Source organism: Microcaecilia unicolor, chromosome 3 (assembly GCF_901765095.1).
Source record: "Microcaecilia unicolor chromosome 3, aMicUni1.1, whole genome shotgun sequence".
Classification (NCBI taxonomy): Eukaryota; Metazoa; Chordata; class Amphibia; order Gymnophiona; family Siphonopidae; genus Microcaecilia; species Microcaecilia unicolor.
Genome location: NC_044033.1, coordinates 302,289,592 through 302,308,328, shown reverse-complemented (window position 1 = coordinate 302,308,328; position 18,737 = coordinate 302,289,592). Strand labels below are relative to the sequence as shown.

The 18,737-nt window shown below is 44.9% G+C and overlaps 1 protein-coding gene across 16 annotated transcripts in view; it reads left to right on the top strand.

Moving 5' to 3' along the window:
* SENP1 (SUMO specific peptidase 1) overlaps positions 1–18,737 on the top strand; it is a 347,559-nt gene that overhangs the window by 197,400 nt on the left and 131,422 nt on the right. For all 16 annotated transcript variants that reach the window (XM_030198243.1, XM_030198250.1, XM_030198244.1 and 13 more), the window contains one exon: positions 8,518–8,721. In XM_030198243.1, the coding sequence (XP_030054103.1) occupies positions 8,518–8,721 (204 nt within the window). The remainder of the gene's footprint in view (positions 1–8,517; positions 8,722–18,737) is intronic.

Sequence of the window (18,737 nt, the reverse complement as noted above, 5' to 3'; positions counted from 1 at the left end):
TGTTCAATTTTAACAGGCAGTGTGTGTTCCAGAGTCTTGTCCCCTGAAAAAGGAAAGAGCTTTCACACAGACTTAAAGCATAAGTTTTTGTTTTACCATGGGATAGCCCAAAAGAAGTCATTTGCTTTGACCTCCGGAAAGTGATTGATAGAACATATAAAACTTTACCATTTGTTCCAGATGAATGAATAAAAGTATTTTTGTGATCAGGCACAAAAGCAAGACAGCTCTAATATCTGTAGACTGCTTTTGTTAAATTTTGTAGCAAACACAATAAAACATCTCCAACTCCCCTCCTCCTCCTTGAAAGCTTTCTGGAAATTCTGCTCATGTTAAGTTTATTTTAAATAAGTGAAACATTTTTCAAAACAAGAGGTAGGTGGCCCAGAAACATATGCTACCATGCAGAAGACTTGGGTTTGAATCCCGGTTTTTTGTTCAAGTTGGTGGGGTAGTAGGTGATGGCACTATTTACAGCCCATTTTGGAGATTGGGGAGGGAGTAGTGTCATTCAGTGGTGAGTGTAATTTTATAAGAGGTTGCTGAGATTAGATGCCTTCATGCCCTCTTGTTCGTAATCTGTTTTATAACGATACATGTGCTCATTTCGTAAATATACACCAGTGTTTAAATCCTGCAGAAATTGAGCCTAAAGAGCAACTGCAGATATTTACATGTGCTTGGAAGCAGGTATACATGTTTGTGCATAAAATGCATGTACATATTCTGTAAAGTACGTATGTAAAACCTATCCTAGAATATGCCTATCCCTGAGTTGTCTTGTGTGCTTTTTACGTGGGTGGGGGGGGGGGGGGGTAATTTTATAAGAGGCATTTTTGCACCATACATTGTCATTTATGTATGAAAATATCTATATTACCCTCTTAGTGGTTGGTCATGGGGGGTGGGGGTCTAAACTAAATATAAAATTCACCTATTAGTATTTACTCCTTAGAGAAGGTGTAAATGTATGTTCTTTTTTGTTGTAAAAAGTATACCCACAGATTGCTATTCTGCCTGCTCTCTGACCATACTGTACTCCAAAATACTTCTATACTAGATGCATTCACAAGTACACACAACCTCTTAGTGGTTGGACTTGGGGGGAGGGGGTCCTAAACTAAATTGGTTTTGGAATGAGCCATAGTTTGTGGCCCCTGGCTAAGGATTGTGTGCAATGGCTGGGCTAGGTTGGGTAGAGGATAGTTGTGAATCAAGATTCATGTTCCTGTAGCCCAATTAATTTGTGTCACATTGAACTGAAATCACAGAGGAATAGTAAAAACCTTCTGGGTTATAAAAAATTAAATGAAGATAAATGAGCTCTTAGAGTTCTGTATTACTATTAGCTATTCAGGTTTCATTCAGTTCTAACGATATGCTTATCCATGAATTTGTCGTGATGTCAAGAATGAAATTTGAACTTTACGGAGTATATTTTTCTTGTAAAACTTTTTCTTTTATTTGGATCTTCACAAACAAGTAATGGTCTGAATGTGGAGAGTTAAAAGAAGGCTGAATTCTTTCATCTTACTTTCAGATTAGCTATAAAGGAGATAAATTATCTTAAATTACATGTGTAAAACAGCACTTTCCTTAGTGTCACAGCAGATGAATCCAGGAACTGGTGGGTTGTATCCGCCTACCAGCAGGTGGAGATACAGAACACTGAAGAGTAAGCAGTGACCCTGGATACCCAGCTTCTTACTCCTTCAGTATATCTCTATCTCCAGCAGATGGTGGACGGATCTCTCCAGTTGAGCGTGGGGGGCGGTTGGCTGATGGTACCTTCCTTGAAGACATACTTGTTCCGGAGGTCCCAGTCCTACCCTGGTCTCCCCTGGCTGTCTGATGCCTTCCATTTCTGGCTGCTTTAAAAAAAAATAAAAATAAAAATCCCTTCCTCACAACTGCAGCTCACAGGAAAAAAAAGAAAAATTAAATAGCCTAAAGCTGTTTTTCTAGTGTTCTATGCTCTTCTGAGGCTGTCTTTCCCTTTAACGGGAGTCTACCAGACTGTGGGGAGGGCGGGAGCGCTGTTTGGGCTCCCTCTGAGAGCTACCGCTGCTTCTCTGTTCTGTTCGGCTGCTGGTGAATATCTTTGTTTCTTGTTAGCTGCGGCGGTGCCGGCAGTCTATATTTTTAGTAATGGTGGCAGAGGTGGTTAAACGATGCTCCCGCTGTGGCTCTTGCCGTTCCGCAGCAGGATCCTGCATGGTACACTTTTCCAATGCACTGCCGGTGATCGAGGGGCCTGTGGAGACAGCAGGTGAGTCTTTCTGCGCTCTGGAGAATGCATCCTGCGTTTCTGTCCTGGTGCCTGAAGCGCTTTTAGATCCTGCGCTTTTTGGTTCCTCTGAGCAGTCCCGTCTTTCTGGTTCTTCAGGCGGGGCAGGCACAAGGGCTGGGACAGCTTTGGGTTCCTGCTGCGGCTGTGGTTCCTCCTGTAGACGTGGGTTTCTCTCCGGATTTTATCCTCCAGGCATATTTACTTAAGGGTTTTTCCTGCTTTGTCCTCTCCTACTCTTCAGCCCTCATCAGAACTCAAGGAAAATTTTTCTGGACCAGCTGAAATTGTTTCTCTCCTGTCCCTGAGGATATTGCTGTCAAACACAGGCGCTTGTCTTCCTTTCCTGACGGAGGGTCTGTAGCCTCTGTTTCTCTTCCACCCTCAGTGTTAATGCTAAGATCGAAGACTTGGAGGATGGGGAGCCTTTTCTTGGGGAACAAAATTTTTCATCGTGAAGAGCTATCTGATCTAATTTCTGAGGCTTTAGTGGCGGTGAATATCTCAGATCATGAGGATCAGGCTGCTGCTTCTGTTAATGTAAAGATGGCTAGTATGCGGAAACCATCTAAGTCCTTTCCCAAGCATGAGTCCATCCAGGAATTAATTTTGGCGCAGTGGACGGACCCTGAAGGTTCTTTCAAGGTAGCTAGAGCTATGAGCTGTCTTTATCCAGTGGCTCCAGCTACCTTAGACACCTTTTCTTTATCTAAGGTAGTCGCTTTAGTTATGGCTGTCACTAAAAAGACCACACTTCCTGTGGAAGGAGAGTTTGCACTTAAGGGCATGCAGGACAGGTGAAGTCTTAAGCATTCCTTTAAGGTGGCGGCGTTGGCCTTACAGGCTTCCATTTGTAGCTCCTGTTCAGCCAGAGTTTGACTTTCCTGGTTTCAGCAGGATTTGGCTTCGGTGTCAGTTGTTGGGGCTCCTATGGAGTCAGCTCTCGCCTATCTGGCGGATGCCCTCTATGACTTGGTCAGAGCTTTGGACAAGCAGATGGCTTTGGCAGTGTCAGCCCACCGTTTGCTTTGGTTATGCCACTGGTCGGCCAATATGGCTTCCAAGCATTGTCTTACGAGGCTTCCCTTTCGGGGGAAATTGCTTTTCGGTGAGGATCTTGAAAAGATTGTCAATGATTTAGGAGATTCAAAAGCCCAGCGTCTGCCAGAAGACAAGCCCAGATCTAGCATTAAGTCTAGCTCATCTAGACCTCTCTTTCGGGATGTCCGGCGTTATAGGCCTGGCCATGCTTCCTCCTTCCAGCATTCCAGATTCCAGCAGAAGCCTTCTTTTTGAAATGACAAACGTATGTCAGGAGCTCCAAACAGATCTGAAGCTTCAGGTTGGGCTGGCCAATGATGGGGCACAGGTCCACTCCTTGGTGGTTCCCGTAGGGGGTCGATTATCCCTCTTTTATGAGGCATGGACCACTATTACGTCAGACCAGTGGGTCTTACATCTTATAAGAGACGGCTACAACTTTAGAATTTGCATTTCCCATCGCAGACGTATTTTTGGAATCTCGTGACATGGCAACCAGAAGGCAGGCCGTCCAAGCTACATTGCAGTCGTTGCTTTATCTCGGAGCCATAGTTCCTGTTCCTTGGGCCAAATGGCGCACCAGCAGTTATTCCATCTACTTTGTGGTTCCTCGAAAAGGAAGTTCTTTCAGGCCCATTCTCGACCTCCAGAAAGTGAATGAGTGCCTTTGAGTTCGCTATTTTCGCATGGAGACCGACCGTTCGGTCATTGTGTCGGTTCAGCCAGGAGAGTTTCTTAACAGTTTTGGATCTGAACGAGGCATATTTACACATTCCTATTTGGCCGCCTCACCAGAGATTTCTTCACTTTGCCGTTTTGGGTCAGCACTTTCAGTTCTGCACACTTCCCATTGACCTAGCCACTGCTCCTCTTACCTTTTCCAAGGTTATGGTCATTGTGGCAGCCTTCCTCTGAAATGAGGGAATCAGAGTGCACCTGTAGCTCGACGATTGGTTGATTCGGGCGGATTCGGAACAGGACAGTCTGGCTGCCACCTCTCGAGTCCTGGAGTTCCTTCAGTCCCTTGGTTGGGTGATCAACTTTTCCAACAGCCGTTTAATTCCATCCCAGTCGTTGGAATATTTGGGGGTTCTCTTCAATATGGCTCAGGGCTGAGTCTTTTTACCAGAAAGCAGAAGAGTCAAGCTTTGTGCCCAGGTTTGCAACATGTTTCCTTCTCCCCAGCCTCAAACCTGGGATTATGTGCAGGACCTGGGATCTATGACAGCCACTCAGGAAGTGGTTCCATGGGCCAGGGCTCACATGCGTCCCCTGCAACGCGCGCTGCTCAGTCAGTCCCCTTTTTCTCAGGATTATCGTTGTCTTTTGCCATGGCTTCCAATCGCAAGGAACAGCATGACCTGGTGGCTGTGCCCAACCAACCTTCAGAAGGGAATGCCCTTGTCACCTCACTGGGTGATTGTGGTCACGGATGCCAGTCTCTCGGATTTGGGGGATCATTGTCTCCACCGAGTGGTCTCAGATGGAGGCGAAGTGGTCCATCAACCGATTGGAATTGAGAGCTGGAAGGTCAAGCGGTTCGAGTCCTCTTGGACAACACCTTGGCGGTGGCTTACTTCAGTCGCCAAGGAGGCACTCAGAGCACAGCCTTGGCCTCAGAAGCGACCAGCCTGTTGCCGTGGTCGGATGCCTATCTTCTCCACCTCTCAGCGGCTCACGTTGCCGGTCAGAGCAATGTACATGCAGTCTTCCTCAGCCGCCATCTCCTTGATCCAATGGAGTGGGAGCTAGCAACGGAATCCTTCCTTCTAATTTATCAGAAGTGGGGCTCTCCAGTTATGGATCTCATGGCTAACTAACAAAAGGCAAAATTCCAAAGGTTCTTCAGCAAAATACGGGAGGTCGACTCTGCAGGCTTAGACGCTTTGCTGCAGCCTTGGCCAGGGGCCGGTCTTCTCTGTCTTCCTGCCTTGGCCTCTGATAGGTCGTCTGCTGCATCAGATCAGACTACCTCGGGGCCTGGTCATGCTTGTAGCCCCAGACTGGCCCCGTCGTTCGTGTTATTCAGATTTGGAATAGCTTCTTGTGGAGTCTCCTCTGAGGCTCTTGATCATTCTCGGCTGCTCCATCAAGGTCCGGTGCAGATGGAAGAAGTCTCCCACCTTGGTCTTACGGCTTGGCTCGAGAGGGCGCTATTGAGAAAGAAGGGCTATGAGGATTCAGTGATTGCCACTTTTCTTCAAGCTCACAAATGCTCCATGACTACAGCTTATGCCAGGGTGTGGCGTACGTTTGAGGCGTGATGTGCTGAGCGTGCTTGGTCTCCTTTCTAAGCATTTGTGTCACAGATGTTAGCCTTTCTGCAGGACGGCCTTCAATGGGGATTACCTTTAACTCCGGGTGCAGGTTGCGGCTTTGGCCTATTTCTGTGGGAGCATTGCTGGTGCTCCTCTGGCTGCTCATCCTGACATGAAGGGTTCTCGTCACCTTCATTTTCCTCTTCGGCGTCCTTGTCTGTCTTGGAAGTTGAATTTAGTCCTTAGTGCATTACAGGGCCCTCCTATTGAACCATTGTATTCCATTTCCCTTAAAGATCTTACTTTGAAGACAGTGTTTTTAGTGGCTATTTCCTCTGCATGCAGGGTTTCGGAATTGCAAGCTTTGTCGTGTCGAGAGCCTTTCTTGCAGTTCTCAGAATCTGGTGTTTCTTTGAAAACGGTGCCTTCCTTTTTGCCCAAAGTTGTGTCAGCCTTTCACTTAAATCAGCCTCTTTCTTCCTTCCTTTCGCAGAGCGGATTTTCCGGACAGCTTTCCGTTGCTGTGTCTTTTGGATGTTCGCCAGGCACTGCTCCACTATCTGCAGGTGACAAATGAATTCCGTTCAGATCATCTATTTTGTTTTCTGGACCCATATGAGGTTTTGCAGCAGCCAAGGTGACGATTGCACGTTGGCTTAAGGAGGCAATTGTTTCAGCTTACCCGGTGAAGGGCTCCATTCCTCTGGAGGCCTTGTGGGCCCATTCGACTCTGGTGCAGGCGGCTTCTTGGGCAGAAACGGGAGTTCTTTCCTTGGAGGAGATTTTTCAAGTGGCTACCTGGGCTTCTCGCCATTCTTTTGTTAAGCACAACAGGTTTGATGTAGTGGCAAAGGAGGATGCTTGCTTTGGGGTGGCGGTGCTCTCTTGGGGGGGTGGTGGCTTCCCACCCTACTTAGGGATTGCTTTGGTACATCCCACCAGGTCCTGGATTCATCTGCTGCTGATGCTAAGGAAGGTAAAATTGTCTTACCTGATAATTTTCTTTCCTTTAGTCTCAGCAGATGAATCCAGGATCCATAGCCTTTTGTTCGCCTTGATTTCTGGGGATTTACAAACCTTTGAACAGCAGAAGAAGAAGTCTTCGACAGTCACAACACAGTGTTCTATACTTTACAGTTCGTTTGGATGTTGAGTGCCGTTTCACTCAAGTTTCCGTTTCTAATGTTTGGTTTTGTCGTGAGGAGAGTGTGTTTTTTTTCCTGTTATCTTTTCCTTTCTCTGCTTTGTGATGCAACCTACACTGAAGGAGCAAGGAGCTAGGCATCCAGAGTCACTGCTTACTCTTCAGTGTTCTCTATCTCCACCTGCTGGTAGGCGGATGCAACCCACCCGTTTCTGGATTCATCTGCTGCGACTAATGGAAAGAAAATTATCAGGTAAGACATAATTTTACCTTATGCACAGAAATGGTTTGTTACCTAATTTCCCAGAATATATGCAAGTAAAAATATACTTCATGCCATTTCAGATATACCTTTACCTATGATAAGTGGAGGCATTCTGAGAGGTCCAGCTGGAGTGGGGTCTGGATTTTCAAAAATATCTAAGTAAATTTTCTGAAATATTTGGGGGTACTCAATAGGTCTAAATGCATGTGTAGTTTTTCTGGGGTAATTTTCTAAGAAGTGGTCTATCTTGCTTGCATGTTAGCTGCTCATGTTTTGATGGTCTATTACAAAATTACCCTCCCTGTTATCGTTAGTCTAAAATTAGTTATGGGAGCTTTGAGATCTATCTCAAAAAAACAAACAGAAAAAATGACTACCCATCATGATTCCTTGAGGTGGAAAGTTTGAGGTGATCTGCAACTATTATTTAGATTCTTTACTACGTGACTATTAGCTTTAAGTTGGATTCAGATTTTGTATGTTGGTTCTGCTGTTGCAAGGAAGCTGTAAGGTCACTTCCTTTTTCAAGCAACAGCTTTCATACAGAGAGAATAAAAAGCTAATCAAGAGATGGTCATAAATATTGTCGTCATAAAGATGTTCTAAAATGCTACACAAAATCAAGTATTTGGCAGACAGGGTTTGCAGTCAGATTGTAAACAAAAAAAAAAGCAAGATTTATTTTTTTCTTTTGGCCGGGGATAGAGGGAAGACCATTTTCTTTCTGCCACTTTTGCCTTCTAGCTTATTTGGAATTGGGGCCATGAACCTTTTATCAACTACTTAGAGGATATAAAACAGGTATATTTTGCTATTTGTATAATGTATTTTTTGAATTGTTCAGTCTTTTCTTTTGCAACCCACATCAAACCACGAGATATTGCAGGCTATAAGAATAAATGTTAAAACTGCATCCAGCTTCACGTCACCTAGCCCAGTCATCTTTCTGGTACTCTGCAAGCACAGGCCCTAAATATGGCCACTAAGTGTCAACATGGTATAATTCTTGGGCTCTCTTCTGATCCATAAGCTTGAAAATCAGGTGGAGAGAATAGAGGGAGGATTCCCTCTTTCTCTATCCTCTACAGAGCTCCTCCCCCTACCTCAGTCTTCAGTTGTGGACAGCCTTCCACTCTTAGCCTTTCCATGTAGTTTAAGGAAGGTATTGAGCTGGTCCCTGGTATACAGAAGGTTGATAAATGTTTTCCCCCATTTTGGCTATCAGCTTGAGTATAGAGGCTATTAAGAGACCTCCAAAGTGACTAATTTTACTAGTGCTGCTAAGTATTTAGAGTGGAGGAGTGGCCTAGTGGTTAGGGTGGTGGACTTTGGTCCTGGGGAACTGAGGAACTGAGTTCGATTCCCACTTCAGGCACAGGCAGCTCCTTGTGACTGGGCAAGTCACTTAACCCTCCATTGCCCCATGTAAGCCGCATTGAGCCTGCCATGAGTGGGGAAAGCGCGGGGTACAAATGTAACAAAAATAAATAAATTTAAAATCATTTTGTATTATTTCTGACAGATAATTAATTTCTACATGAACCTGCTGATGGAGAGAAGTAAACGGAAAGGACTGCCAAAAGTCAACGCATTCAGTACCTTTTTTTTCAGTAGATTAAAAACTGCTGGCTATCAAGCTGTAAAACGATGGACTAAAAAGATAGATATTTTCTCCGTGGATATTCTCTTGGTACCTATTCATCTTGGAGTTCACTGGTGCTTAGCAGTAAGTAGTTTATTATTTCTTGTTAGCGTACACCTACTTTGCATTCATTACAAACTGTATCACCAAGACAGAGTATTACCTGTGCCAGATATGAATGGCAGTGAAAAACTGCCTTTTTTGTGGTTGGAGGGGCAATATATTTTGTTGACTTAGCACCTTATTCATTATAAAATTCAATTTGTTTCCCAGTCCTTCTTATTGCAGAATCTGCACACAATTACATTAAATAAACTTGCAGCAACATTTAATGTGTGAGAATTTTGCTATATGAAATCTTTTTATAAATTCATAACACTTTGCAATTTCTCCGAGTCTTCGAGGAGCAGTATGTATTAAAGTGTTAATACCAAATTATTCTCAATTTAAGTTATCAGGCTTGTGTTGCTCATGAGTTGTAGCAACTGGCTAGGTAGAAATGCAGCAGGAATTCTTCAGATTTATCTGACCAAGGCTTTCCAACAGCAAATTTTGGGTAGGTCTATGGGTACAAAATGTCCTTTCTGCTTTCCTCCACCCCCACCCCCAACTCAGAATAGTGATACCTGGGCTGGCAGGGATCCCTAAACCCCTCCAGTTGAAAAGAACCTCTAAAGGCACCAACTCCCTGCTGCCAAACTCAGCAGTTGACAGCATTCCTGAGCTGCTGCTGCCAGCACCTCACATATGCTCACTTCTTGTGCATGCGTGGGTTGTTGGCACTGCCTGCTCAGGGATGCTGCCACTGACTACTGAGCCTAGCAGCAGGGAATTTTGGGTGCCTTCAGAGGTGCTCTTCAGCTGGTGGGCTTGGAGATTGTGTCTTCCCCCCCCCCCCTCCCCCAAGCTACAGCAAGGTTGTCCCGTTGCTGGGTGGACCAACTATTTTACAGAAATGGTCACCTTCCAACAATATTTTGTCTCCTTAATATCTTACAGGTTTGCAGCAGGGTGTAGTCTGGGGTTGGAGAAAAGCATGCAACTAGTCTTGACTAGTTCTTGGTCATCATTCAGTTCTGCGTTTCCACAACTAACAAAATGTTCTTCAATCATATGTATATCCCATAACATAAGCCAAATGTTTTCAGCTACTTTAAATTCTAATAGTTTCTCAAATATTTTGGGTTGCACACCCCTTTTTCTTCACTGAAGTACTTGGACTGTCCAAAAAGATAAAACAGGAAAAAAGTGTAATATATTTCATTTTTAAATTTGGTCATACCAAGTATCTTTCCCATTTTTTTAGCCCCAGTATGAGCCACCACTGTTCTAATACGCAGTAGTGTCGAAAGTTGCTTTTATGTTAAATTTACGAATACGTGGTGGTCCACATAGAAAATTAGTCCCAATTTTCAGTTTAGTTTGTTTGCTGAGCATCATATACTACACACTCTCGGTTAAATCAAATGATGACCAGGTAACTGGGCAAAATTTACAGTACAGATTTAATTTTATGAAGGTTTTCTCCCCACATGTAAAGCCTGTTTTAGAGAGACAAGAGATTTCTAAATTGCATGACTGCATATCTGCATAAAAGTTGTGTACAAAGTATGAACCTAGTTTTACGTGATCTATGCATAGATATTCTTGGGGGCTTGTAGTATGTGTAAAGTTGTGATGCACTTGCAACTTGTATAAAATGCTCAGGTACATAGATTTGACGGCATAGACACTTGTAGCCCATTTCATAGACACATAGGTTCTAGCACAAATCCTCAGAAGTTGCATATTAAATGCACCCATTAATATTTATTCCTTAAAGAAGGTGTAAATGTATGTGTTTTTTATAATAAAGTATAACCATAGATTGCTATTCTGTCTGCTCGCTAACCAAACTGTGCTCCAGAACACTTTTGTACTAAATACATGCACAAGTACACACTATCTTGCCATTGGATATACTTTTACATGAGGTGATAACTTTATAAAAGATGTTATGTATGCATATATTGGCAAATAGGTGTGAAAGTGACAAACGTTTTCCTCCAAGCACATGCAAACATTTTGACATCAGTGCATCCAAACTTTTATCCAATATATGACCCCATTATAACATTTACAAATTCACTTGACCCTGGATGACAAAAACAAATAAGAAAACCCCACTTCCCATTCACTCTCCCCCCCCCCCCCCCCCTGTTTTTATCCAAAGCATGACAGTGGTAGTATTAGCAGTTATGGTGGCAACAATATCAGTAGTTAATACAGGACACCAGTACATTAGTGTGTGCTTACAGGTACCAGTACAGCCCATTAGGAAGCCCAGAGAGAGAGAGTAGGCAGAGCCTGTGGATGTTTACTGCCTCACAGGCTCTATACTGATTGGTATTATATGGCATAAGTCACAAATGAGATCCAGAAAGAGGGAGCAGGCCTATTCATGTTGCCTTATCTACTGATGATGACCCCATCTGAAATCCAGACACATAATTCAGGAACCACTGATGTATGCCAACTTCAGAGCAGGAGTTATGTTTCAACATTCTTATTGATGACCAATCAAAATCTATACAGCAACCAATATAAGTACACCAAAATGCAATTGACCAAAAAGATGTTTACCAGATAGCCAAAAAAGAACATAGTCCGTCATCAAGATATTTTAACAGTATTCACCCTCCCATCCCTACTCAAATAGCCTTCTCGACTATTAGTTTATTAGATGCCCATATATCCCAGCTAAAACACAACCAACCAAGGCCAGCCCAAAGTATAATAGAGGCCTAATGAGCAGCAAATATATCTATATACTGAAAAGAACTAAGACAAGCAACAGAGCCCACCCTCTAAGGGTTTGTATGTTGGAAGCAGGGTAAGAAAAATTGTGTTTGGTTCGCCCCCCTACACCCTTCCCCAACCCTCCCACACCCTAACAGGTATGATTCATTAATGAATCATACCTGTTAGGGTGATGATTCATTGATTTTGCTATTGATCTTGCTATTCATACCTGTTAAGGTTATGATTCATTGATTTTGCTACAATGATTTTGCTACTGAGAGAAAAACATGTGATTTATACTAAATTGAACCCGCCGATTCCAAATATGAACTCTGAATTTGCCTGACACATCTAGATTTTAAGTTATACGTGCAAAGCCTATTCAGTTATAATAATGCATTATATATTGGAAATATTCCAACGGACATGCCCGGACCTGACCGGACGCGCTCAGGCAGGTCTATTGGCTGATGTCAGCAGTAAGTATGTAAGGCAAGATGGATAAACGCAAATGTGTTATCGATCCTGACAATTTCTGCTACATATGTGGCAAATACACTGATCAGCACAAGAATCTGACAAAGCGAGTGCTCCTTGCTTACAAGTAACATAGTAACATATAGTAACATAGTAGATGACGGCAGAAAAAGACCTGCATGGTCCATCCAGTCTGCCCAAGACAAACTCATGTGTATACCTTACCTTGAATTTGTACCTGTCCTTTTCAGGGCACAGACTGTATAAGTCTGTCCAGCAGTATTTCCCGCCTCCCAACCACCAGTCCCGCCTCCCATCATCGGCTCTGGTACAGACCGTATAAGTCTGCCCTCCCCTATCCTAACCTCCCAACACCAACCCCTCTTCCCCCCCACCTGCTCCGCCACCCAATTTCAGCTAAGCTTCTGAGGATCCATTCCTTATGCACAGGATTCCTTTATGCATATCCCACGCATATTTGAACTCCGTTACCGTTACACCAACAAACCCAACAATATTAACACCCCAGACTACACCCTCCCTGTTTTTGACAACCTAAAAATTCTTGGAGTTACCATCGATCGAAACCTCATGCTAGAAACCCAATCGAAAAATACAAGGAAAATGTTCCAATTAATGTGGAAACTCAAACGAATAAAACTTTCTTCCCAAGGGCAATATTCCGCAATTTGGTACAATCAATGGTACTAAGTCACCTAGACTATTGTAATGCAATCTACGCGGGATGTAAAGAAAAAAATCATAAACTCCAAACCGCTGAAAACACCGCAACCAGACTGATTTTTGGAAATACGAAAGCGCCAAACCCCTACGAGAATAACTACATTGGCTCCCGATCAAAGAATGGATTGCCTTCAAAATCTGTACTCTAGTGCATAAAGTCATCTATGGTGATACCCCGGGATACATGACAGATCTCATTGACCTTCCAGCCAGAGACACCCACAAGATCAACACGCACATACCTAAACTTACACCACCCAAGCTGCAAAAGAATTAAATACAAATCAACCTATGCATCCAGCTTCTCCTTTATAAGCACGCAACTATGGAACGCATGACCTATCAAACTTTCGGAAATCACTAAAAACTTACTTATTCAAAAAGGCATACCCTGATGACCCAACTTAAATGCCTCGATCCCACAACACAACAAAACTAAGACTCGAATTGATCACAATTCAATCCTTCCTCCTTATTCCCTGATGTGTTTATCCTACATGAACCTTCTGCATTGTCACTCTGTATCTGCTAATACCGGAACTGGCGATCGCCATCACGGTTACTATGTAAGCCACATTGGGCCTGCAAATAGGTGGAAAAATGTGGGATACAAATGCAATCAATAAATTTGTGCTAGTAGAGCAGAACTTCCTTGGGAACAGACGAGCTGAAAACTATGCTGAACTAGTAGACAACATGCTTAAAGCATATGAACAACTTGGCTGCCGAGTGTCATTGGAAATGCATTTCTTACATTCCCATCTTGACTTTTTCCCACCCAATTTGGGACATGTAAGTGACGAACATGGAGAGAGGTTCCATAAAGACATTTCTACAATGGAGAACAGATATCAAGGCCGCTGGAATCCCAACATGATGGGACACCTGCATAGAAAGCTGTATACCTAAATAGGGAAAAGATTCCCGTGCCCACTGAAGCGGGAAACCAGCTCCTCAGTCTCTCTGTAACTCCTCCGTAGAGGCCAATGCCAGGGATTTCAAGTAGTTTCTGAGATAATTGACCATCTCTCTGACCTCGTGTGCAACTTTCTTTAAATTAGTCACCTTACTTTCTAACTCTTCTTATTCTCTTACCTGCCTAAATGTTCCATCTTTGCTTATACCCTTCACTATCAGTTAAAATGTTCTATTACGTATTGTGTTGACGTAAGTAGTATACTATGCCATACTTTGTATTATTTGAATATTTTTTACTGCTGTATTTGTCTATTGCTCATGTTTAATCTATTCTTACTGTACACCGCCTTTAGTGAATTCCTTCAAAAGGGTGGTAAATAAATCTAAATAAACCCAGCAAAATCACCAAATTCCTGCAATAATTCCAGCAGTGCTGGCAAATCGTCAGCAAAAGCCAAGATAGTAAAGGTAGCTTTACCAGTTGAATTCCAATGATTTCTGGATGTAAGCTAGTCTCCCTAATAAGGGGAATCCAGGGATAAAACAAAGAGGAGCGGAGACAGGGGACACCCCTTTCACATACCCCTACAAATACCAAACAGCCTCGAACATTCCCCATTGACCCCCTTAAACACCCATGAGTCAGAATAAAGGACATGAACAGTGTCAGTCAAGAACCCCATATTCTCCTAGGACAAGCAGGCTGCTTATTCTCACATGGGTCAATGTCCACGTTGGCCCGGGAATCGGCATTTTGCAATAGCAAAAAAAAAGTTGTCAGAGCCTTCTGGCGTGCAGTGCACACAGTAACTTCCTGTCCGCCACGCAAGCATCTGTTTTTCTTTTTCCGCGACGAGGCGCAGCAGGTTCCTGCTGTGCTGCTCGTTGAGGCCCGGGAAAGGAGTCTTATTTTTTCATGACTTTTTTTTGCTGTTCATCGTTGGTTTGTTTAAAAAAAAGATGAACTTTATCCTTTTAGTTCCCTCTTAGTATTTTTTCCTAATTTTAAGTTTTCTTTCTTTTCGACGTGGCCAACTTTTAGGCCAAGTGGTCGGGTTTCTCCCCTTTTTGTGCCCTTTCATTTTGGGACAATCGCGTCTTTTGATTTCGCTGAGGCCGTTTTTCTTTACATGTTATCAAAGACATCCAGCGGCTTCAAACGGTGCAACTGGACCATCTCAGGTACAGATAGCCATTCCTGATGTATCCAATACCTTGGGCCCGAGCACAGCCCAGCTGCTTTGTAGTCTGTGTCTTCATATGAAGAAACGGACCCAAGTGGCTCAAGAAGCCAATGAGAGAAACTTTTTGGGACTTGGTCTGGTCCTTCAACATCGGTACCGAGGGCGTCGACATCGAGGGAGGCATCAACATCAGGAGCAGCAGTAATGGCTGCTGAGAGACCAAGTCGCGCTGGAAACAGTGAGGCATCGAGTGGGTCTCCACCTGTCTCGAGGCCGGCTGCTTTGCTAGCCCCCCGGGACCGACCATGTGGGATCCAACCCAGAGGAGACGCGAGGATTCCACGTCATTCTCATAAGTACCAAGGAGTCGCGATAACGGGCATTGAGCGAAGGCGAAGAAGCACAGTCATCGATCTCCTTCTACACACGGTGCCGGGAGCTCTGATGCATCGAGGGATTCGGCACCAGAGAAGCATTGGCGCTGAGAGGACAGCTCCCCCTCTATACAGGAGGTGCTGATGCGTCGGTCTCCTAGCAGCTGAGATGCTTGAGGTCCTGGACCATCCAGTGTCATGGGATCTCAACATCATTCTCACCCAGCTGATGAAAGCTCCTTTTGAGCTACTGAATTCCTGCCATTAGAGGAGGCTGTGATGGCTCCTCTACATAAGGTACTGAAGGAAGTCCTTATGTGGAACTTGGCCGTTCACTGGCCCCGTGATCCCAAACAAAGCTGATTCCCAGTATCAGGTCCACAGTGAACCTGGATTGTTGAGGTCTGTTACCCCACATTCTGTGGTGGTGGACTCCGCCCTCAGAAGAGCCAAGAGTACTAGGGACTGTGCCTCAGTGCTCCCAGGCAGAGAAGCTAGGACCTTGGATTCTTTTGGGAGGAAGACGTATTAGGCCGTTATGCTCGCTGCCCGTATCCAGTTCTACCAGCTCTTCATGAGCGTCCACTTGCGGAACTCAGTGAGGCAGCTGTCTAGCTTGGTTGATGCCCTCCCTCCGGAGCAGGCCGAGCCTTTTCGCCAGGTGGTCAGGCAGCGGAAGGCGTGTCATAAATTCCTGGCCAGGGGCTCTTATGACTTTTGATGTGGTGTCCAGAATCGCTGCTCAAGGTATAGTGATGCGCAGACTCTCGTGGCTGCGTGTCTGACCTGGATCATTCTGTCCAGCGGGTGGCGGATGTTCCTTGCCAGGGGGACAGTCTTTTTGGTGAGAAAGTAGAGGATCTTGTTGATCAGATCAAGAAGCATAATGATGTTATGGCTTCTATCTCCCGCCGGGCGCCTTCTACTACAGCCTCTTCATCTAGGAGATATTTTTTTTTTTGAGGGGGGGGGGGGGGAGTGCTCCCTATTCCTATGCTAGGCGTAAGTACACTCCTGCTTCTCGCAGCCTACCCAGGCTCAGTCCCAGCACGCTTGTTCTCATTAACAGCGTGCGTCTAAGGCCTCTGTCCTCCCCAGCTAAAGCAAGGGACGGGCTTTTGACTGGCTCCAGTTAAGCATAGCCTCAGTAAAAGTGTCCGTGCCGGATGACTTGCTGGTTGGAGGGAGGTTAATATTTTTTCACAAAAGGTGGCCTCTTGTAACCTTCGACCAGTGGGTTCTTCAAATAGTCCGGCTAGGATACATCCTCAATCTGGAATCCAAACCTCCAAATTGCCCTCCGGGAGCTCATTCTTAAAGCTCCCAGCACAGGCAGGTACTTGCAGAGGAACTCTACGCCCTTCTAAAGACTCATGCGGTCGAATCCGTTCCTCCAGGGGAAGAAGGGCTGAGATTCTATTCCAGGTACTTCCTTGTGCAAAAGAAAACAGGGGGGATTCTTCCCATCCAAGACCTAAGGGCCCTGGACAAATTGCTGGTCCGAGAAAAGTTCAGGATGGTTTCCCTGGGCACCCTTCTTCCCATGATTCAGGAGAACGATTGGCTATGCTTTCTGGACTTAAAGGATGCTTACACTCACATCCCAATACTTCCAGCTCACAGGAGGTATCTTCGGTTTCTGTTGGGAGCACAGCACTTTCAGTACCCGTGTGCTGCCTTTTGGCCTGGTGTCTGCACCCAGAGTGTTTACCAAGTAACATCTAGCAGTAGTCGCAGCGTCGCTACACAGACTGGTAGTACATGTGTTTCCTTATTTCGATGATTGGCTGGTGAAGAGCACCTGAATGACTATTCAGGTGCTAGAGCTACTGAGGTTTGTAATAAATTACTCCCAAGTCCCCTCTCACTCCTGTCCAGAAATTGGAGTTCTTTGGAGCACTGCTGGACACGAAGACAGCTCGGGCTTATCTTCCCGAGACAAGAGCAGTCAACCTCCTGTCCCTGATGTCCACAGTTCAAGCATCTCAGAGGATCACAGCTCGACATGTTGAGACTCTTGGGGCACATGGCCTCCACAGTACATGTAACACCCATGGCACGTCTTTATATGAGATTAGCTCAATGGACCCTAGCTTTCCAGTGGTATCAAGCTACAAGGAATCTAGAGGATGTGATGCAACTGTTCATCGAATTTCGAAATTTGCTTCAGTGATGGAAATCTGATCCAATTTGACCATGGGACAACTATTCCAAATTCCTCAGCCACAAAAAATGCTGACGACGGATGCATCCCTGCTAGGGTGGGGAGCTCATGTAGATGGGATTCACTCAGGGAGCCTGGTTCAGGATAAAGGTCTTCAGATCCATCTCCTGGAACTAAGAGCGATCTGGAACGTTCTGAAGGCTGTCCAACCAAAATTATCTTGATTCAAACGGACAATCAGGTTGCAATGTACTACACCAACAAGCAAGGGTTACCGGATCTCGCCTTCTGTGTCAGGAAGCCGTCCAGATGTGGCCTGAGGCGCGCTGTCCTGGCATGTTTCTCCAAGCCATCGGGCAGGCGTAAACAACAGTCTGGCCGTCAGGCTGAGCAAGATAATGCAACCTCACGAGTGGTCACTGAATATGGAAGACTTCGCTGAAACTCAGACAAGACTGCGGACCCATGATCCTGATCGCACCCTTCTGGCCGCGTCAGATTTGGTTCCCTCCTCTTCTGGAGTTGTCCTCCGAGGGACCGTGGAGATTGGAGTGTTTTCCAACTCTTATTACTCAGAACGATGGGTCGCTTCTACATCCCAATCTCCATTCTCTCACTCCCACAGCCTGGATGTTGAGAGATTAGAATTAGCCTCCTTGGGTCTTTCAGAGGGTGTCTCCCGAGTCTTGCTTGCTTCCAGGAAAGATTCCACAAAGAGGTGTTGCTTTTTTTTTTCAAATGGAGGAGGTTTGCCATCTGGTGTGACAGCAAAGCCCTAGATCCTCTTTCTTGTCCTACACAAACCCTTCTTGAATACCTTCTACGCTTGTCAAAGTCTGGTCTCAAAACCAACTAAGTAAGGGTTCACCTTAGTGCAATTAGTGCTTATCATCAGCGTGTAGAGGGGTAAGCCTATCTCTGAACAGCCTTTAGTTGTTAGCTTCATTAGAGGTTTGTTTTTGTCAAACCTCCACCAGTGTCATGGGATCTCAACATCATTCTCACCCAGCTGATGAAAGCTCCTTTTGAGCTACTGAATTCCTGCCATTTGAAGTACTTGACCTGGAAGGTCATTTTCTTGGTGGCTGTTACTTCAGCTCGTAGGGTCAGTGAGCTTTAGGCCTTAGTGGTGTATGCACCCTATACTAAATTTCATCACAACAGAGTAGTCCTCCGCACACACCCTAAGTTCCTGCCGTAGGTGGTGTCGGAGTTCCATCTGAACCAGTCAGTTGTCTTGCCAACATTTTTTCCCCGATCTCATGCCCACCCTGGCGAGAGCAGCTTGCACACCTTGGACTGCAAGATAGCATTGGCCTTTTACGTGGAGCGGACAAAGCCCTTCAGACAGTCTACCCAGTTGTTTGTTTCTTTCAATCCCAACAGAAGGGGAGACACCATCGGAAAACACACAATCTCCAATTGGCTAGCAGATTGCATTTCCTTCACTTATGCTCA